This window comes from Rhinolophus sinicus, linkage group LG01 (genome assembly GCF_036562045.2).
Source record: "Rhinolophus sinicus isolate RSC01 linkage group LG01, ASM3656204v1, whole genome shotgun sequence".
In the NCBI taxonomy this organism is placed as follows: Eukaryota; Metazoa; Chordata; class Mammalia; order Chiroptera; family Rhinolophidae; genus Rhinolophus; species Rhinolophus sinicus.
The window spans coordinates 37,558,816-37,581,210 of NC_133751.1; the positions used below are offsets into that span (position 1 = coordinate 37,558,816).

At 37.4% G+C, this 22,395-nt stretch overlaps 1 protein-coding gene across 2 annotated transcripts in view; it reads right to left on the reverse strand.

The window, feature by feature from the left end:
- SLC2A2 (solute carrier family 2 member 2) overlaps positions 1–22,395 on the reverse strand; it is a 36,877-nt gene that overhangs the window by 6,362 nt on the left and 8,120 nt on the right. For both annotated transcript variants that reach the window (XM_074327874.1, XM_019735261.2), the window contains exons 2-8: positions 18,918–19,010; positions 15,650–15,912; positions 9,735–9,859; positions 6,632–6,747; positions 5,579–5,741; positions 4,899–5,086; positions 2,581–2,685 (exon numbers count right to left, since the gene is read on the reverse strand). In XM_074327874.1, the coding sequence (XP_074183975.1) occupies positions 2,581–2,685; positions 4,899–5,086; positions 5,579–5,741; positions 6,632–6,747; positions 9,735–9,859; positions 15,650–15,906 (954 nt within the window). In that variant the 5' untranslated portion in view covers positions 15,907–15,912; positions 18,918–19,010. The remainder of the gene's footprint in view (positions 1–2,580; positions 2,686–4,898; positions 5,087–5,578; positions 5,742–6,631; positions 6,748–9,734; positions 9,860–15,649; positions 15,913–18,917; positions 19,011–22,395) is intronic.

Below are 22,395 nucleotides of genomic sequence, written 5' to 3' on the forward strand. Positions count from 1 at the left end.
TACATTTGAAAAGGTAAGAGTTTAAAGCAAAAGGTTAAAGAGCTTTCTTATTCGAAGTTAGGAGATATGTCATAGATGGGTCCGGGGACCTTTGCATTAATGGTTAAGGTTTACAATTAGCCAAGACCAGAGTTTGTTGGATAAAGTCTGCTTAATCCTTGAAATACTGCCACGGTTGGAGAGTCACACACACAAAAAAACTACCTGTCATTATTTCTCACTTTGCTGAGTCCATTGACGAGGCTCATATATCTATCAGTAGATCAATAGCAATCCAATACCCTTAGTATACTGTGCTCTGGCTCTGAAAATACATGAGAAATATTTCTTTTTGCCTACAGTGAAAGCCCCTTTCATCTCAGAGGCATTTCGTATCAGAGTTTCAAATCACTTCAGGATGATAAACAAAGAGCCCATATTTAATTGCTGTGAAGGAAGTGGGAAAAACAAACCTTTCTCACATTCATAAAATTTCTCTCTCTATGTTGACTCTTTAATGATGGGTTTCAAAGCTGACTTGATGACACCACATCAAGCTACCAAGAAAACAGAAACATTTCTTCAGGAACAGGGCTTTTACTATGTTTGTTTCTTCTGTCTCTGAACAATTATTATGAATAGGATAAAAATAATTCTAAAACTACATGCCTTGAAAATTGAGCTGGACTCCCTTTGTGAGGCCAGCTGAGCACTCAGGGAGGAGTGTGACATAAAGTAAGACTTGGTCAGGGCCTGGAGATGTCTGCCTCCCCACCTTTGCCCCAGTGGTGTCACACGTCCTGGAAGCCTACTCAGTGTTGGAGCCAGTGCATATTCCTATTTGCACGACTTTATTTGAAAGGATACACGGAATTTGGTAACATTGGTTAACTTTGGGAAGAGAAATTGGATGACTGAGCGGCTATATTTTTTTGGTCCTTTTTTGAACTTTAAAACCAGTTTTCAAAAATATACATAATTAAACATTTTAAATGTTATTTGTAGTCCTGGAAGATTATTTTTAATTAGGCAGCTGATTAGACATTATTTTTTATTGTGACGCTTGCTCAAAAACTTTCACAGACTAAAGGATGAACTCTACAAAGGTATATTCAAAATAATCAAGACACTTTTCAAAACACCTCCTCCAACTCTCACGGGAAGGTTGACAAAAATGAAATTCTGCAGTAGTTTCCTGTTAGGCACTCCTAGAATTTGGGTTACCCAGTCTTGACAACTTGATGCTTTACATAGCAGACCCTGTTACATATAAAATGTTTTAATCATAATCTCTATATTAGAAAAACATGTTCAAGTAAGATGTGTAAAAAGTATTATCTCAGGAGATAAAAGAATGCCAGTAGTCCCTTGGTTTACATCCCAGCACCAGGCCTGTGTTGATCTCGAGTGACCTTTGACTCTGACAGGCATTATCTCTAAACGCAAGTCTACAGAACAACTGCTGTTCCCTTGTATTTGTTCTTCCCCCGCTTTCCAAGGTCCAATACAGTTTAATGTGGTCTGGACAAAGTTGCCTTTTGACCTAGGTGGCCAGGCTATAATTTATTGACCACCCTAAGGAAATAGTTAAAATTCATGTGCAGAGAATGAAAAACCAGTTACTAAAGTATATTGAGTACAATATTGTGACCAAAATGGAAAAGCACAAGGTTTTTGGACATCCTGCATTCTAAGATAAAAACAAGCCCAATTACCCTCATTTTAGAGTGAGTTATATTAGTTGGAAAGTTTGGGGGATTTTTTGTTGTTTGTTTAATTTTTTGATTGTATGTTAAATATTCTTATTTTCAAGATACTGAATCATTCCTTACATAAGGTATCTGGTCTTAAGAAAAGTATATGACCTCTTCTACTTGTTGGAAAAATTTCTTTTTTCAAAAATAACACTTGACATTTCAAAAAAACAAAAACTTTTCAAAAATAACAATAACATTTCAACTTATACACCACTTCCACTCCATCGTCTCATGTTACCACATTCGTATACGTCACCAGAAGCCATGGCCTTGTGAGCTACATAAAAGCTCTGCCCAAGGGCCTAACATCATAGGAATTTGCTGAAACTGTTTAATTTTACTACAGGCTTAGGTATTTAATTGAGAGGACCACATTTATTTTATTTAAATGTTTTTCCCAAGACATCAGAATTAAAAAAAATTTAACCATAGAAGGAGAGGAATCTAGGCACAACACCCTATATTGATACAAGTGACAAGCTACTGGCTAATCCCAAGGGGCTTAAGGCTAGAGCAAAGGAGAAGGAACCTGTGTTTATACAAGGAGAAAGTCCTCTGTGTTCCCAAGTGAGTTATTAAATCACAAATGAGTGGCTAATGGCATACCCGCCGATAGAGAGACCCACTGATAACCAGAGAGCACCAGACAACTTGCTCACTTATACCTAATCTCAGTACAGTGGGTGGTTATTCACACACAGGACTTTCCATGACCCACTCGCTTTTACATACCCAGTGCATGTGGACAATTAGTCATTAGTCACTTTTAGATCACAAGGGATTTTTTTAAACTCCCATTTCTGGACTGAGGAACAAGCAGAATATTTTTGGCTATTTTGCTTACAGAGAGAGCAGTGAAAATTGTATTGATGGCACCAACTCCAATGGTTGCGTAAACTGGTTGGCTGAGCCCAGCTGTCCGAAAAATACCAGTTGAGTAGTAAAAGATCTGCAAAGTAATAAGAGTTTAGTTGTAATCAAGAAGCCTAGAATGCATGGCTTTAAAGCAAGAAATATTTTAAGTTGTTTATTTTTAGTTGTTTCTATGGAAACATGGTCCTTAGAACTTCCTAAAGATTTTATCTGCCTTCTCCTTCCAAGGAAGCAGAAACCACAATTTTCCTTCAGTGTTTAAAGCTTGCGATTGCTTAAAAGTTTTCCTTATATTTAGCTGAAAACTCTGTATATGCATTTTCTTTATATTAAAATTTTTTTAAACCTTTTGTTAAAGTATAAAATACATACAAAAAAATACATAGATCATAAGTGTACAAGTTCAATTAATCTTCACAAACTGAACTCACCTGTCTAACCAGTATCCAGATCAGGAAATAAATCATTTTCCTGCCTTCCAGAAGCCCCCTAAATGTCACTCTATTTTTTTCAAGGAAATTCTTCCAACTCTATCATTGTACATAAAATTTGCCAGTCTTGTACTTGATATAAATGAAACAACAGAGTACATACTACTTTGTATCTGGCTGTAACATTATCTTTGTGAGAAGAATCTGTACAGTTGTATTTGTATATTTGTGTTTCAACATCATTACTATATAGTATTTTATTGTATTATATACCACAATTTAGTTACCCATTTTACTATTGATGGGTGTTTACGTAGTTGCCATTTAGGGTGATTGTGAATAACGCTGCTATGAACATTCTAGAACAATCCTCAGTGAAATATGCATCCGAGTACATATATACCTAGGAATAAGATTTCTGGACAACAGAGTATACATATGCTCAGCTTTGATAGGTACTGCCACACACTTTTCCAAAGAAGCTGTGTCAGTTTACACTCTCACCAATAAGTGTGAGAGTTCTGGTTGCTGTTGCATTTAATCCCACTAAAATTCCCCGCTCATCTCAGTGGAGATGGAGAAATCTGGTTCACAATCTCTCCAAAAGCTTTGATTATTTTGTGACATTTTTACTTTTGTAATAGTGTTTTAGGTCATTTTGTTGTTCTATCATCCTCTGTCTTTTCTTTTCCATATCACATGTCCTGGTGCTGGCAGCTCTTTCTGTAGCCAGGGTGGATACAGGAGCCGTGTGCAGACTGTGTCAGTGAGCAGTGGCTCTCAGCCTGCTGCACACTCTCCCAGCAGCGTTAAGTTCAGTACTCCCTGGGTACCTCTAAATCAGGCACTGGGTTGGAAGCTAGAGCAGGGAGGTTCAGAGAGAGTAAGTATTGTGCCATTGGATGTACAGGCAGAGCTGAAATAGGGGATAGCATTCAGTCTTTCAGCTCCAAAGTTGTAAAGAGTATTTAGGTAAAAATGAACACCAAGGACCTCTTAAAGGAGGATGAAGACCACAGCAGAGCAATCTTCAGCTTATGGAGTGAGATTCAGGTCTCCTTTGGCTTCACCTCATAGGAATTACTTTCTTTGCCTCCCCCAAGTCTCTGCCCATCCGTCAGTCACCCCCAAAGTGTCCCTTGTGTATCTGGGACTGGCTCACTATAAAGGATGACCAAACCACATTTTCAAAAGCAGTGGAAGGCGATAAGTGATTTTCTTTAACTAGTATCTAAACGCATGCATGGTTATTGTCTTCTAGTAGCTAATTGCTAGTAAAACAGTTGTAGTCTGCATGATGCAAGGATTTCAACTCAAAACCCAAAAGCTAGCAAGATTTGTACTCAGTGTTTTCAATCAAGTATTTTCTACCACCCTCAGTCACCAATATCATTTCAGTTTACTCTGCTGTTTATTTTGGGTGTGTGTGTGCTGTCTCCCCAAATAGACTGAAAGTTTCTTGGATGGCAGGAAATTCCTTTGCACCTGGCTATCTGATATACTTCATTTAAACAGATGGAGGGAACCATGGACTCTTTTTGCCTAGGCTGTCATAAATCCTACATTTGATACTCAACTCTAGAAGCCCCTTGTAATTGATTCTTCTTGGGTATAATGATTCTCCTTTTTGGCTCTTTTGTATTTATTATGACTGTTGCCTTTTTACCCTCATCTTTAAAACTTGCAAGCTAATGTTAGAAAGCAGATGAGGCAAAACAGAAAATTAATGCTCAGTCAGTGTTTGTTGTAGTAAGACATGCAATGTCAACATCTTAAAATGTCTTTTACCTGTTTAAACTTACATCCCTTTCCTGCCCTACCTCAATCCACGTTTTGCATCAGAGGTTCTGAAACTCACCGCATTGATTCCAGAAAACTGCTGAGCCATGTGCAACATCAGCGCCACGAAAATAGGCTGTCGGTAGCTAGAATTGGTGAAGAGCTGAATTATGGAGACTTTCTGTTCACTTGATGCTTCTTCCCTTTCTCTTCTCATCTCAGCAATGTCTTTGGTGACATCAGCACCTCCTCGGAGTCTTTTCAAGCCTGTCCCCCAAAATGATTAGGTTTATGGAACTCAGGTCAAAAACTGTATTTTTATTATGTTAATGAAAGAGCTACAGTCTGCATAGCCATCTCTTTTGCTTAATAGCATGTGTGTTGAGAATTCTTTTTTGTTAAATTAAATCCTGCTCTTTTATTTTAAAAAGGTAGAACATCTAGCCTCATCTTATGACAAAGAAAACAATCGTCATTATCACAGAAGCATAATGTTGGAAAGGTGTTTTAGAAGCCGATGATTGAGTCCCATACTCTGCATGTGGGCTTCCAGTTTGGGCTCGAGCAAGTGTTTACGGGTGCAAAATGGCATATACCAGTCATATTAAATGATCTTGCACATTCTTCTTACATGTAATCACTGACTTCATTTGGAAAGCACTGGTACCAATTTCATGAGTAACCATTCATATACACTGCTTCTCATTAGCTGGTAGTTCCTAAACAATAGGTACGAAGTAAAACCACCCACAGACTTACTTTTCTTTGCTTTGTCTTCCTCATCTAACTTGATGTAGAGGTATCTGGGACTTTCTGGACAGAAGAAGAGCAGCAGAGACTGGAGGACAGCTGGCACGGCAGACAGAGCAAGCAGAATGTGCCACAGCTCGTGATTGCCCAGGAGAAAGTCAAGGCCAATAATCTGAAAAGGGAGAGGGGAGGTGTAGCAACTACACAACACTTTGGGTCTGCCTTTGGCAACAATTTGTTGAAAAAAGCATATTGACTATTTAATAGTAATCCCTGACAACTTTAGTTTTCAAATATGCACAAGATAGAAACTCTTACTAGTGTGTCTCACCTTACCTAAATTAGGGACTATTTGCCTTGTAAAGAATCCACCTAGATTTGTTTTCATTAACTCCTATGGGGCATTTAGGATGGCAATCAACCAGACTTTTAAAGAACATATTTAATATCTAAAACAACACCAAAAATCATGCATACCTTTGGGCATTTCTTAAAATTTTTGTTCTTAGGTTACCCAGAACTTAAATACAATGGGGTTATATAGACAGAACAGTTACTCTGATGAGAACCAGGTTTGTGATCCCTATTGCAGGAGTTTACCTCTGCGTAGTCATAGGTTTGGGGTTCCAAAGACTCCCTCTGAGACCACAGGATAGAAGGGAAATATAGAGCCAGCTGAACAAGAGCTGGTCATCATTTATATATTAAATTTCCAAGTAAGATACTCAAAGGAAATCCAGACAGCCCAAAATTTGAAGTTTCCTATTCCTTTAAATCTGAATGAAGTAATTTAATTCTAGAATAGTTCCAGAAGTTCAAGACTCGGTTTCCAGGTTACTTTCAGTGGCAACACCACCCCAACTCCAAGGGGAACAGTGAAGAATGGAGTCGTAATAGTGAAGTTTTGAGCTAAAAAGCCCAACCACCACCACTGGTGGAACCATTGTTCTGTTTTCTCAGTTTTTTGTGTGTGTACCTCGGTGTACAGTGAGAATGGACAGTCAGGGAGGGAGAAGTTGGATAAAGTAGAGGATGGGTAAGGTAGGGGATGGGAGTTTTTACCTGACTAATAAGAATGCCTGTGACAATGGCCAACTGGTGAAGAGCGCCAAAAGCACCCCTGAATGTAGTTGGAGCAATTTCACCAATGTACATTGGAACCAAGCCTGAAATTAGCCCTGCATGAAATATGAACATAAATGTTATTTTTTTTTCCTTTTTTTAAAATTAAATTGATTGGGGTGACAATGGTTAGTAAAATTACACAGGTTTCAAGTGTACAATTCTATAATACATCATCTATATATCACATTGTATGTTCACCACCCAGAGTCAGTTCTTCTTCCATCACCATATATTTGACCCCTTTTACCCTCTTCTACCATCCCCCTCCCCTCTTATTCTCTGGTAACCACTAAAAATAAATAAATAAATAAATAAATAAATAAATAAATAAATAAATAAATATTAATGTGAAACCAGGATTATTTCAAAAATGTTAATTTGGTTTAAGTGCAGTCAATATTCTGATTGAAAGTCTGTTGAAAGGAGAACCCTTGTTCCCAACCATAGACACAGTTTATGCAACGAATATTTGTTGATGAGATTCCAAATAAAGTTGTAGCTGGATATACAAATAGATAAAAATTGTTAGTCAAGTATGGAAATCATTCATAGCATTGTCTTATTTAGCTTTAAAAAAAATCTATGTTAGTACTGAGTTTACATCATAAAGCCTACAGATGCCTTAAGAAAAGAGACAGAAGAATGCATTAATAATATTCTTAAAAATAATTGTGTTCTTAATCTAGATTCACGGATTAAAGGAAATTAGAACATATGTAGGCCAACGGCTTTACTTGATCGAAGTGTGAAATGACTTACCCAGATCATAGTGGAATAGAGTGTTAGCACGAAAACTACAAGCCTTATCTGAGTTTTCACAATGTGGAGGTGCCTCAAGCTCACATTACAGTGGCGGAGCTGGTGGGGGGGGGGGGTTAGAGAGGTGTAAGGGGTAAGAGGTGTAAGGGGTAACTAACTCAGGGGCTCTTTTCCCAACTGCTCCAACCAGAGCAACCCAGCTGCTTCTTTATTCTTTCCAAATAATAGGCTTCAGAAAATATTTTATTTAAATAAGGACTTTGGGTGCTTAAGGGAATACAAAAGCTGAAAAGCACTAGCACTAGGCCATTCCACCTTACGTAATTTTCTTATATGCAATCAGTCATGTTGGAATGGTGGAGTATCTTATGCCATTTGCTAAATGCATAAGAGGGTCAGGGACTATCAGTAAATCAAGGCTGAATGCAGTGTTTGGCATTTTTCTTAAGAATTAAAAAACAAGATTTGCCAGAGGCTTCCTCTTAGAGAGACTGCCTAACTATCAAATGGAAATGGGTGGTCTTTGTGTAAAAGAGCTGTTTGGGAGCTGTTTCAGTATGTTTTTAAAGCCTTAAATTGTTCTCAATATTTCACATGAATATTTGCATGGTTGATACGGCACCTGGATTTCTGCTGACTTTTTCATGACTCTAATGTGTGGTCTGTTGTTTTTAAATAAGAAAAAAATAATCATTTATTACACCCTAGTCCAAGTTGTACTATCTTTGTGTAATATCTATTGGTATACCTCAAAAACAGAATAGTGTGGATAACCTCACAGGTCTTATCTACACATGAAGTCACATGAACTTGAAGTTAAATTACATTTCCTATAATTTTTAGCAACTTTGATGCTCAGAATTGTCCCAGACATAATTTGAAAAGATTGTAGGAGAGTACAAGTGTACTTGGTTATGTTAATGATAGGTTGCTTCACAGTAAGTTTGTAGCATTTCTTTTCAATTTTACCGGAAATGTTTTGTATTATTTGTACTGTATTTTAAAAAAATGAAGGGAAAGAAAGAAGAATCATGATTTGGAACTTTTTGATAGTGTTATTATTTGCAGTTTTCAGAAGAAGAAACATACCTAAGACCAGACAGAGACAGTGCTAGAATTGATACACTGTGAATCTCAAACTTTCCACATAGGGGTTGACTTTTCACTTTGATAAAGCTATCCTTACTTTCAGTTATTTTTATTAGCATGGAAAGTAATGAAAAGTGAACTTTAATTAAGTAACTTTAGACTTTTGTTTCAACTGATCATTGAAGATGCATGGAATTATAGTCTTTCCTCTTTGCAGGTAAATGTGTTATGAATATTTTCTACACCTTTTTGTGTCCTTGCTCCCCCTCTACCACCCACAGTGGAAGTCAGTGGTTTGGAATTGCTACAACTTGGGACTATGTGTTAATACCTTGGCCCAGAACTATTAGGGTGTCACTGGTAATGAGAAGCTAAAGATTGGCTGTTTTAGAGAACGTGTGACCTTCCCTTTGTTCAGGCCTCTGCTGATTAGTTGTTTCCAACGTTTGAAAATCTATTTCCAAGAACTAAGGATTCCAGCAATTCAGACGTAAAGTTCATGGGAGGAGCATCTTTCCTTCATTCTGAACTCCTCTGCCAGCTGCTTCTTCCTGATTCCCCCTGTCTATGGTCACTGCCACTTGAACGCTTCATCCAGCCAGGGCTGGAATCTGACAGGGCTAGTCAGTGTGGTCTGAGAGATGGGCCCAGGGTCAATGGTTGTCTGGATAGGAGAGACAGACCTATAAGCGGTCAGGTAGGCCAAAGGGCTGACTCAGAGGTTCTGGGTGTGGCCGTCTTCTACTGGCTTCTGTGTGTCTGCGAGTAATAACAATAGATTGCATTTCTTGGCAGTTTACTGTTTGCATTCAGACTGTATGCTGGACACTTCATGTGTATTATTACAAGTACCCTACGAGGCAGGTAGTGGTATTTTCTTCATTTAATAGATAAGGAAACTGAGAGTTAACAATTTGAGATCATATGACTAGAAATAATGTCATTGCCATGGGTAAGAAGACAGCTACACAATTCCCTCTTACTGGTCCCAAAGCTCCCTGACTCGGGACTTCAAATTTATGCTATTGCCTGTCCCTTCTGTGATGTCACCTCGGGCTCAGAATGTTCCCTACATGTTACCACATCTGCTTTTAGAATAATTTGCAGATGTCTGTGCGTGCGTGCGTGCATGTGTGCGAGCGAGAGAGAGAGAGAGAGAGAGAGAGAGAGAGAGAGAGAGAGAGAGACTTACCACAGTAGAGTCCTGATATGCCTCTTCCTGAAATTATAAGAATGTGAGATGGTCCTAGTTTCGACAGCCCCATCAAGAGCGCTCCAGTTAATGAGAGAATGTTTGCTACCAACAGGGCTTTGATTCTGAAATTTTAAAAAGCAAGGATTATAAATTCAGCATCAAAACTTGGTAAAATTAATTTGCTTTCAAAGTATGCCGAGATTTTTACCTAAGAGATTATTATAATTTTGCTGAAAAGGCTAGTTGGGGAATCTTAAACCATGATTGCTACTCTGACTTATCTATGGACTGAAGCATTAACAATACGTAATACTTATGATGAGAGAACCTGGATTTCATGCGCCTGATCTCCACATTTTGATAGACTGATTCCGTTGTGATGATGACTAGTTTGATTTATGATAAAACTTTGGACACTTTTTCAAACAATTAACTAAATTTTCGACTGGTTGATTGCTTTAAAAAATAATTGCATGGCGATCACTAACGTCAATGCTGTAGTTACAACTTACGACATTTTTTTTCTCTTTTAACTGTGCAAGTTTTTAGTTGATGTAGATCATGAAAGGAATTTTTAAAATTAATTTTTCTTTAGTGTGAATTATTTCAAAGTAAATTAAAACATACTTTTACTTTGTCTTATCATAATTACATTTATTTTACTTTTAACATTGTATGTCAGCATACTTTTAGAATCTATGAATTAATGTTAGCCAATGTAAAATAACACATAATAAAGTGCACAATAGCACAAAAACATTTTCAAAATTAATCATATAAAATTTGACAACATTTGCAGGTATTTATTCCTATTAAATGGGAAAGTGAGGTACAAAGAAACTTTCTTCAAAGTTGAACAGATGATGGTAAGGCCAGTGAAAGAATCTGAGTGGATTGGTATAGAAATGTTTGTGCCACAAAGAAACGTTAAGCATCTTGTTATGTTCTGTTTCAATGTTTCAAACTTTAACAGGTGAACTTTTTCTGAGCAAATATCTTTAACACCAAAGAGATTTTTTTCTTGAGAGCAAAATGGTGTAATCTCATACTGTAGTGATTGCCCAACAACCATGTGATATTCTGAATAATATCTCCCCAGAGTCTGTATCCTAAGCCTCAGACCATGGGAATACATTACTTTATATGACAAAAGGGATTTTTCCAGATGTGATTAAGGACTTTGAGATAGAGATTTCCCTGGATTATCCAGGTGGGCCCAACAATGTAATCACAGATATCCTTACAAGAGGTGGGCAGAAGAGAAGGTGATGTGATGAGAGAAGTACTGTGTTTCCCCGAAAATAAGACCTAGCCTGACAATCAGCTCTAATGAGTCTTCCAGAACAAAAGTTAATATAAGACCCGGTCATGGTAGAGATTGGAGTGATGTGCTTTGAAGATGGAAGAAGGGCCACAAGCCAGGGAATGTAAGTTTCCCTGGAAACTGGGGAAGGGCAAGGAAATGGATTTTTCCCTCAGAACCTCAAGAGGGAACCAGCTCTGCTGACACCTTGACTTCAGCCAAATGAAACTGAATTTAGCCTTCTGACCTCCAAAACTATAAGAAAATAAATTTGCACTGTTTTAAAACACTAAGTCTATGGTGATTCATTAGAGGAGTAATAGGAAACTACTATATGGAAATTATCAATTACCCAAAGGCAGAGGAAACAGGATGAGTTAGAGCTGGCCAGCTTCAGAGCTGTCAGGTAGAGAACGACAGGGTTGTTGCTCTGTGAAGAGCTTTTTCTCTACTTACACAAGGACAGAGGGCAGGCGAATGCAATAATTTACCTTAAGAAATTTAGCTAGTTAAGAGTATATTCTATTGGGTGGGAGGGGAGAGGGGGCAGATTAAAAGAAGTCTTGAAAGGGATAGCCTGAAAGTATTTTGATGCCAGATTGCTCTAAACTCCCTCTTCCTTACCACCGATGGATGATGGAGCACTTGATACAACTTAGAGGATATTACCTTCTTCTCCGAAGTGAGAAATGGTCAAGAATAATCTAAAAATACTTAAAATGGTTGGATCGGGGAGAAGGAAATATATTTCTAAATATGTTTCTTTAAATCTTACTGAAAAAACTGCTGTTGGTGTCATCATCAAAGTCTATATTCGCTGCCTTACTCTGCACTGGACATTGTGCGAAACCCTTTGTGTTCCCTCTCATTTAATCTGCACAATAATTCTGCAAGGTAGGTATTATTTTTTTTCCACATTGCAGATGGGAGGAAACGTTCTAGAGAACCCAAGTAATTTGCTCATTTCACACAGCTATTAAGTGGCCGAACTGGGACTCAATCTGTGTGAAACCAAAGGTTAATGCTTCATTTTAGTGAGTTCCATTTTTGATACAAAAGAAAGAAAGCATTCCAAGGTAAGTTATGTATGCCTTCCTTGACTTGTGGTAGTGTGGATCGCACAGACCATGGTCTCCCCCATCATACTCTTATAATTAAATTGTAAGCACTCTGGAAGAATTGACCTTGAGAACCCAAATCTAAAAATAGTGGCTACACTATTCAATAAATGATGCTGGGAAAACTGGACAGGTACATGCAAAAAAATGAAACTGGAGCACTTTCTAACTCCATATACAAGAAAAAACTCAAAATGGGTTAATGACTTAAATATAAGACCCGAAACCATAAAACTCCTAGAAGAAAACAAAGGCAGTAAATTCTCAGACATTACCCATAGTAATATTTTTACTGATAAATCTCCTCGGGCAAGGGAAACAAAAGAGAAAAGAAACAAATGGGACTACATCAAATTAAAAAGTTTTTGCACAACAAAGGAATTCATCAACAAAACAAAGACATCCTATTGAATAGGAGATGTTTGCTAATGATACATCTGATAAGGGTTTAATATCCAAAATTTATAAAAAATTCATGCAACTCAACACCAGAAAAACAAACAATCCAATTAACAAATGGGCAGAGGACCTGAAGAGACATTTCTCCAAAGAGAACATACAAATGGCCAACAGACACGTAAAAAGGTGCTTAACATCACTAATCATCAGAGAAATGGAAAATGAAAACCACAGTGAGATACCACCTCACTCCAGTCAAAATGGCTATCATCAATAAATCAACAAACAATTTAAGTGTTGGAGAGGATGTGGAGAAAAGGGAGCCCTCATGCACTGTTGGTGGGATTGCAAATTGGTGCAGCCACTATGGAAAACAGTCTGGAGGTTCCTCAAAAAATTAAAAATAGACCTACTTTACAACCCAGGAATTCCACTCTTGGGTATTTACCCAAAGAAATCCAAAACACTAATTTGAAAAGATACACGCACCACTATATTGACTGTAGTGCTATTTACAATAGCTGAGACATGGAAACCACCTAAGTTCCCATCAATAAACAATTGGATAAAGAAACGGTGGAACATTTATACAATGGACTATTACCCTGCCATAAAAAAAGAGTGAAGTCTTACCATTTGTGAAAACATGGATGGACCTAGAGGGTATTATGCTAAGTGAAATAAGTCAAACTCAGAAAGACAAATACCGTATGATCTCACTTATATGTGGAATCTAAAGAACAAAACAAACAAACCAACAAAACAGAAATGGACTCAGATACAGAGAACAAACTGATAGTTACTAGATGGGAGGGGAATTGGGGGCCTGGGTGAGAAAGGTGACAGGATTAAGAAGTACAAATTGGTAGTTAAAAAATAGTCACAGGGATATAAAGTACAGTATGGGGAATATAGTCAATAATATTGTAAAACCTATGTAGTTCTGATGGATACTAGACTTACTGCAGTGACCACTTCATAAATTACATAAATGTCTAACCAATAAATATGCTGTACACCTGAAACTAATATAAAATAATATTAAATGTCAACTATAATTTAAAAAATAGTCATGAGGCTATAAAGTATAGCATAGGGAATATAGTCAATAATTTGTAATAATTATGTACAGTGTCAGATGGGTAATAGAATAATTGGGGTTATCACTTTGTGAGGTATGTAAATGTGTAATCACTGTGTTGTTTCTCAAACGTGAAAATAATTGAAAAAAAGGACTTACTCTGCAAAAAAAAAAAAAAAAAATGGTGGGGGCGCCTCAGATATCTATTGACTATTATACAATTACAAGCAAAGACTTTTTAAAAGCAGTAATAGAAAATTATATTTTCATTTATTTATTTTGAACTGGTGGAATAATGACCCTGGCAATAAGGAAAATCATATCATTTCTCAGCGAAGCTCCCAAGAAAAATAGTTTTATGGGAGAGACGGTACGCTTTTGCTTAATTTTGAAGTTAAAAATATTAATTTTATGGCTGTTTTTCAAGGAGAATCATTTTTCCACTGAGAGTTGGAGGAAGCCTCACTTTTAGTTACCATAAGTCATTTGATAAATGGTCATTTGACATTGTTTTGGGGTCTGACCATGTTGATGCTAAATCCTAAGACTTGAGAGGACGTGCATCCTAGTTCCATCACTAGGACCCCAATTAAATGTCTTAAAGTAAGTCACTGGACCTCTCAGAATCTCATCTCTAAATGAGGGACAGCAAGGGCTTACATTTTTCTTCAGGGATGGGAAGAAGTATAAAACATCAGTAGTTGCTAAAAGAATTGCTTTGCCCATATTTTAAATTTTCATTTTGTTTAGCTTTATTTATTTTAGAAATAATTAAACTAGAAAAATTTCCAGTTACGTTTTAAACAAATTTGGTACAAATTAAAATGATTTTTAAATTTTTAAATGAGGAAAGTCCATTTATTAACTGTAATTTATGGATTCTGATTTAAAGTTCAGCTAAACACCAGTAATTTGATAAAAATGTGAGGAACTGAACATTTTCTTTTATGGTAAAGTCCCTTTCAAATAAGAACAAGAATACAATTTGGGTTACCATGCTCCCATTACTTAAGAAAACTTCTTACAGTCTTATTATATAAAAGCTCTAGTACAAGACAAAGAAATTATCAGAATTTTAATAACTGGAGAGAGAAAATTATAGTTTAAAGTAGGAATTTAAAAAAATCAATAAATTGTAATCCAGAATTACTAACAGTTATAACTTAGCCTGTATCATTTGCATTTTAAATGTTTTTGCATTTTCCAAGTTTTCCATATTTGTATATTTATTTTTATCATCAGAAAAAGGTAATTAATAAAAGATGGACTTAAAGAGCAAAAAATAAATAGAAAGAAATAATCACTTGAGTTTTCAACTTTAATTTCTTTTTCTCTATGGAGGGTAGGGAAATCCCAAGGGTGTTAGTGTGTCACATGACTAAGTGAAATTTGAGTGTAAAGGAGTCTCACTGATGTTTTTAATCCAAAATACCTAACAGAAACCAGAGTAGAGAAATGGAGACACCACTGGCTTCATCTCTGGTTGGGGCTTTGAGATAGCAGTAGTAGCAGCTAGAAAACCCTTGCCAAGTATACTGAGCAATTAGGAATTGGGAATACCGACTTGACCTTAAGACTTGACTGATCCAAATGCCAAATTCTAATTTGAAGATGGAAAACTGGATGTCTGAGAAATGGAGCAATTTTGTGAAGCAAACAGTGGATTCCTATGTTAAAAATTCCACTCTTGGCTTTTCTGTAGAGCTCCGGAGTTAATCATTTTTGCAGTGGTTTCTTAATATGTTTTATAACCTACAAAGCCAGAGATTCAAAGCAATTACTTAGAAATACACACCAAATTCAGTTTTTCTGTAAATGCTTCCACAACTAAGCAGATTGGTCCGACAAATTTTCTCTTTCTGTGGTCCAACACTAATCATAGGATCATGAGTTGAAAAATCAACTCTAAAACTATTCCACAAAAAGAAAGATGATTTCTTTCTAAACAAATGCTAGCAAACCCTAAATACCAAAGTTTCTAAGTTTACATTTATTTATGTAATTCACCTACCTTCCAAGCTTGTCCCCAAGCCACCCACCAAAGAATGACGCGATCATTCCACCAACTGCAAAGCTGGACACAGACAAGGACCAGAACATGGTGATGATGCCAGAAGATGCCACAAACTCTTCCTCAGCCCAAGGGGTTGGTGTTGGATTCATTGGGGATGGGGTTGTGGGCAGTTCCGGTGTACTCTCAATAGGATGGTTGTTGACAGCTTTTCGGTCATCTAGCGGAATACCCAAAACCTTGCTATAGTGGGACATTATTACCTAAGGGAATAAAATAAATAAACATAGCTCCAATGTTTCAAATATTTTGTATATTTTTATTTGTTTTTCCTTTAAAATATGTGTTAAGTTTTTAAACAGGATGATACCAATTATGTACATGATACACATACAAACACATATAGATTTATTTAGAGTTGACCGTGTCCTATAAAACAGAGGTCACAGAGACCAGTGCCAACAGAAACCAGGCAGGAACAGATAAATGAAGGAGGCAAGGAGCACCTTGATGACTAGAGGACTGAAATACTGTCTCTTCTTTTGAGGGATTCAATAGCGAGTGGACAGGATTATGGCGCTTGAGAGTATTTGCCCCATCTGACAGAGGAAGCTGCAAACGTGAGACGAGTGTTGATGACCTTTAATTTTTAAAGAGAAGTCAGAAATCTGTGTTTTTATGTAAAATTCTCCAAGTTTTAAATGTTGGCAACTATTTAAATTGAAAATATTCTGTGGCTAAAAAGATACATTTATACACTAGTGTTATCCCTACACAGCAGGATTTAAATTGATTTAACGCAAATATGTTAATGGAAACATAAAAGTGGATACAAGAAAAAAATTTGGGAAAGATAAAGTGAGGCCAAAAATAAAGTTACTATACAAATTCAAACACTAGGTGCTGTATCCTTGCTAGAAGTGAGGTATTAATATAGCAACAAACTTCCTAGCAGCCAATGCAAAGAGAGGAAAACAATCATGTGTATTGATGAATTCCAAAGATTAAAAAAAAACAAAAAAGTCAGTGGCCCCTGAGAAGGTATTGAGACCTGAAGGAAGTTTCTCCCGTGGATCTCACAGAGTTCAGTGTGTAATAGAAAATTCAGTGTGTTCAAATCTGAATTTCACAGAGCTATATTTTATAATGTGTTTCAGTAGAGGCAAAGATCACTCACATGGGAGTATAATCGAGTAAAGGCACATTTTTCAGGTGATCTTCCTTCCATGTCATCCTGTCAATGAGGATTTGGTCACTATTGAGCAGTGAGCTGTGAGGTCCTCTGACAAGGACCCAGAATGCAGCTGTGCTAGGTTGCCAGTCATCGGCAAAATCCTATGTGGCAAAGTCAGCTCAGGGATGGAAAGAATTGACATCCTCGTTATGAGAAAAGAAGTCTGACCAAGGCATTTGCCTCATTAGAAAGTCACTCTTTATGGGTAATATGCATAGAAAAATGGCTGTAAGGAAATACTCTAAATGTTCTCAACAGTCTGCTCTATGTGATAAAATGATAATGGGCGATGTTTTTCCTAATACTTTCTGCAACAGGCATTTGTAACTTTCATTAAAATGTTTGATTTAAAAATACCTTAAATTAATTCCAAGTGTCATTCCACTAATAAAAACAAATGGGCCCGAATGACTCTTCCCACATAATAGTGTTTAAGCAGCTCCTTGAACACAGAACAAAGGGGTGATAAGAAAGAGCACTAAGCTGGAAGCCAATGAGGGGGTCTCTGTTTTTAGGTCTGGCTCTAGGACTGTGATTGAAATAGGGGGAACCTTAGATTTCCTCAAAGACTGGAAAGGATGGCTTAAATAAGGATTTGAAAAAGTCTTCCACAAAAAGAGAAGCGGCTCTACCAATTATGGTGATATTGAGCCAAATTTCGGGAAACCTGCTCGATGTCATCACCCAAGACAAAAAGCTATGACCCCAGTGTTATTCCCTAAATCTTTCAAGCTCAGCAAGGCCTGCCATAGTCAGGATGATGTATGGCAGCTAACCAGAGCACATCTTTTGCTCCAAGGAAGAACTCTTTTCAGGTGATGGACTGATTGGCCAGCACACATTTTACACATTCACACCTGCAGTATCTTACATTTTCCTTGGAGTCCAACGTTGTAAGAGAAGCAGAGAAAATATGATTGATACATAGAAGGCTCCCAATAAATGTTTATATGTTCACCTTATGCCAGCCTTCCCCCAGTATCTCTCTCTCCCCTCTCTCTCCCTCTCCCTCCCCCCTCCCTCTCCCTTCTTCTCTCCCTCCCCCTTCGCCTCTCCCTCTCCCTCTTCCCCCCCCCTCCTTCATTCACTTAACACTTTATTGAATGCCTTCTTTACCCCAATCACGGTGCTTGGCACTGGTGATAGGAAGAAGAACAAGACCTGATAGTCTAAACTAGGGCAGAGGGAGTGAAGTCTTGGTTCCCCCAGTTGCAGGCTGTGGGAGCTGAGATAAATGACATCCCTTTCCTGTCCACTCCCTTTCCTGTCCACTCACTGGATACCAGTGTAGGGATGCACAAAATAAATAAGAAAAATGATAGAAATTATTAAGTAATTTAAAAAATACCCATCTAAATAGTCATCATAAAGAAAATCCAAACTCTGTTGACTTCTTGATTATTATTTAAAAAATTTCATATTATAAAAAAAAAGTTTCGTATTATTTTACTTTGAATTGCCTATGGGAAACAGGAATGTGGGGAAGAAGTAGAATGTTGTTAGTGTCAGGGCTCCTAGAGGTTTTAATCTGGCCTAGAAATGGGCATAAGATTGTTGGGAGCGTCACACTGGGGACATGTTAAAGGGCCTGATGCACAGTGAGTTGGTGCTCAGTAAATGTTTGTGCATAGAATGAAACCTATCCTTCTATAGTTTCCTCTTATTCCCTGGCATTTTCATTCATGTGTGGCTGAGAGGTCTGAATGAATGCTGCAATAAGCTCTTAAACTTAAAAAAAAAAAAAATCCTTAGGCGTATGGTATTCTGGCTAAAGTTTTCTGTGAGCTCAGCGAACAGTGGAATCAAAGATGAAGAATTATTTCATGCCCTTTCTTTTCCTGTGAGGGCTATTCACTGAAGAGTCAAAGCCAAGTTATCAGCTCTGGAACCACGCACACGGTACATGAGAGAAGGCCTGGATTACCCTGTGTTCCCCACATGGGCACATGTTATTTCTCTGTACGAGGAACAGATCTCTTCCTATCATTGACAGGAATTGCCCAAGAGAGATGTTATTGTGCATGTTCCACTTGCCTGTTCAGGGGCATTGATCACACCGATGTCATATCCAAACTGGAAGGAACCCAGCACAGCAGTGAAGACAGTGAAAACCAAGGTCCCGGTGATCTGTGGGGAATGAAACACAGGGCTGGAAAACACTGGCAAGTTCAGTTACCCAGCATCATCTCAGTCTGCAGCTTGGACTTTTGACAGGCTGCACAGGCTGGGACGTGTTCCTTGACACTCACAGTGTGCCCTGTGCTCCCAGCAGGGTCACTCATACCACCATGTGAGAACCATTCAATATTTTCCTTACACTGCTAATGCGGAAAAGAGTTGGGGACAGCTTCTTCCAGGGGAGAAACCAAAAGTCCTGTTACACACACACACACTTAAGTTTCAAGATCAGGATTGAGAATTAGGATGGCTGTGGACTGAAGGAAATTGCTAAGGCTAAAACAGTCATTTATGTCATCGAGAGAACTAAAATCAGACACCAGTAACAAAGACATGGGGAGGTCCTGGACATTTTTATGAAATAAAAAGTACCTCTAAATTTATACAAAATGCATCAACTGGCCTTTATCATGAGCCACATCAACATCCAGGTAATGCTTTTCACAATTTGCACGTAGTTGAATCTAAGGTTGGTTAAGGGATATTATTCCTCCCCCCACCCACCGCCAACTCCCTATAGCTACAAAAACAAACAAAAAATGTAGAAAGGGACAGAGCATTCATCCCTTTCAACTCATAATCACATGGCTAACCACCTTAGAGAAATAATATGATGAATACAGAGTCAGATATAAGGATATTTGATGCAGCATTTTGTGTGTGTGATAGCAAAAATTATAGAAAGGACCTAATGTCACTCAACGGGAAATGGCCAAATAGATTTAAATATATCATGAGACATACATCAGAATCATACAATATTCTATGCAACAGTTTAAAAGAATAATGTGATTATGTAGTGACTTATTGTTAAGTGACAAAGGAAGTTGGGCAATCTCAAAATTTTTTTTAAAAGGCTTAAATTTGAGTCTTCTTTGATTTATGCATGTTGTATGAAACTCATAGAATATTCTCTTGAAAAACAACAAGAGAATGATATTTGAGGAACAATGTGAGATTGGAGAAGAGGGATAAAGGAATATTTTTCTTTTATTTATATTATTAGACATTTTATAAGGAAACTATTTCATGTATAATCACATAATTTAAATATTTTTAAATAAATAACATGGGTTATAGTAGGAACTTTGTTGAATGAATGAATGAGTCATATCAGCATGGATTCCAGTTCCCATTCCGCTACTTAATGGGGATGTGGCCTAACCCATTTCCCCTGTAGGATCTTCAATTTTTCTCTAAACTGAAGGATGATTATAAATCCTCCTATCGCAGCATAAAAATAGCTAATTAATCTGTACCCCTCACTCACCAGTCAAACAGGAGATCAGAAATTTCACAGTGTCATCAACAAAGTATTATCACAGAACCACCCTGAGAGCCCTTAAATTTATTGTTAGTGAGTCTAAAATGAGACCCTACTTGGAGAGCTTATTACATATGTAGCTTCCTGGGGCTCACCCCAGACCTACTATGTAATTGGAATCTCTGGGGTGACAATTGAAAATCTATAGGTTTGAGGTTAGCTCCCTCTCTTTCCACTAATTCACCTCCTTTCTCACCTACGCATAGAAAATTTTTATGAGATCTCTGCACAAAAATCCCCATTGGTAATGGCTATTCATCTGCTCATCTATAGCTCAGCTGAAGAAGGACCTTGGGGCCTTCTTACCACTAAGCCTAGGAGCACAATGTACTCCTCCAATTTCATCCTTGCATCTCCTTTTTTTTTCCTGTGGCAGAGTCTCCAAGCACTTGACTGTTCCTCCCACTCTATCCCTGGACTTCTGCTCTCTGCTGGCTCTCTCCTCCTGCCCCCAACAGACAATAATATCGTTCCTTTTTACTTCAAGAGTCCGACCAGTGATGTCAGAAATATGATGGCACGAGGGGTGCTCCTTAAATCTCCCCTGGAAGTTACAACAAATTGAACAGCTATAATTCAACAAAGGATTCCCTATGAAACACACAAATATGTCTGAGAGATCTGTGCATTGAAACATCTGAAAGTGGATGAATTGGGCCAAACAGGGGAGGAGGGAAAGGAGAAGTGTGTAGACACAGCCTGGAGCTCACTGCAGCCCCGGCAGACAGGAAGATTGAGCCTGCAGGTGCTGTTTGTGGCCCACAATCCTGCCTGAGGGATCAGCATATAATATGGCTGACTATACATTCTCAAGAATAGATCATATGTTGAGACAAAAAACTAGCCTCAGCAAATTTAAGAAGATCGAAATAATGCCAGGCATATTCTCTGACCACAAGGCTTTGATATTGGAGATCAACTGCAAAAAGAAAGTGGGAAAACCCACAAATAAATGGAGACTAAACAGCATACTATTAAAGAATGACTGAGTGAAAGAAGAAATAAAAGGAGAGATCAAAAGATACATAAAAACAAATGAGAAATAAAATACATTATATCAAAATTATTGGGATGCAGGGAAAGCAGTATTAAGAGGAAAATTTATATCATTACAGGCCTATCCCAAATAAACAACCTAACATTATATCTTAAAGAACTAGTAAAAGAAGAACAAATGAAACCAAAAGTCAGCAGAAGGAAGGAAATAATAAAAATTAGAGCAGAACTAAATGAAATAGAGAGAAAAAGACAATAGAAAAAAAATTAATGCAACAAAGAGCTGGTTCTTTGAAAAGATTTATAAAATTGACAAACCTTTGGCTAGACTCACTAAGGTAAAAGGAGAAAAGACAGAAATAAACAAATCAGAAATGAAAGAGGAGAAGTTATCACAGATGCCACAAAAATACAAAGGATCAAATGAGAATACTATGACTATATGCCACCAAATTCATTAACCTAGAAGAATGGACCAGTTTTTAGAAATATATGCCCTTCCTAGACTGAATCTTGGAGAACTGGAAAATCTAAACAGACCAATCAACAGGAAGGAAATTGAAACAATCATCCAAAACCTTCCCAAAAGCAAAAGTCCAGGACCAGATAGTTTCACTAGTGAATTCTACCAAACCTTCAAAGAGGATTTAATACCAATCCTGCTCAAACTCTTCCAAAAAATTGAAGAAGAGACAGTACTTCCTAATTCATTTTATGAGGCCAACATTACCCTGATACCAAAACCTGGTAAGGATAACTCAAATAAAGAAAACTACAGACCAATATCTCTGCTGAATACAGATGCAAAAATCCTCTACGAAATACTAGCAAATCGAATACAACAATACATTAAAAAGATTATACATCACGATCAAGTAGGGATCATCCCAGGGGCACAAGCACAGCTCAACATAAGCAAATCAATCAATATGATACACCACATAAACAAAATAAAATATAAAAGTCATATGATTATATCAATAGATGCAGAAAAAGCATTTGACAAGATACAAC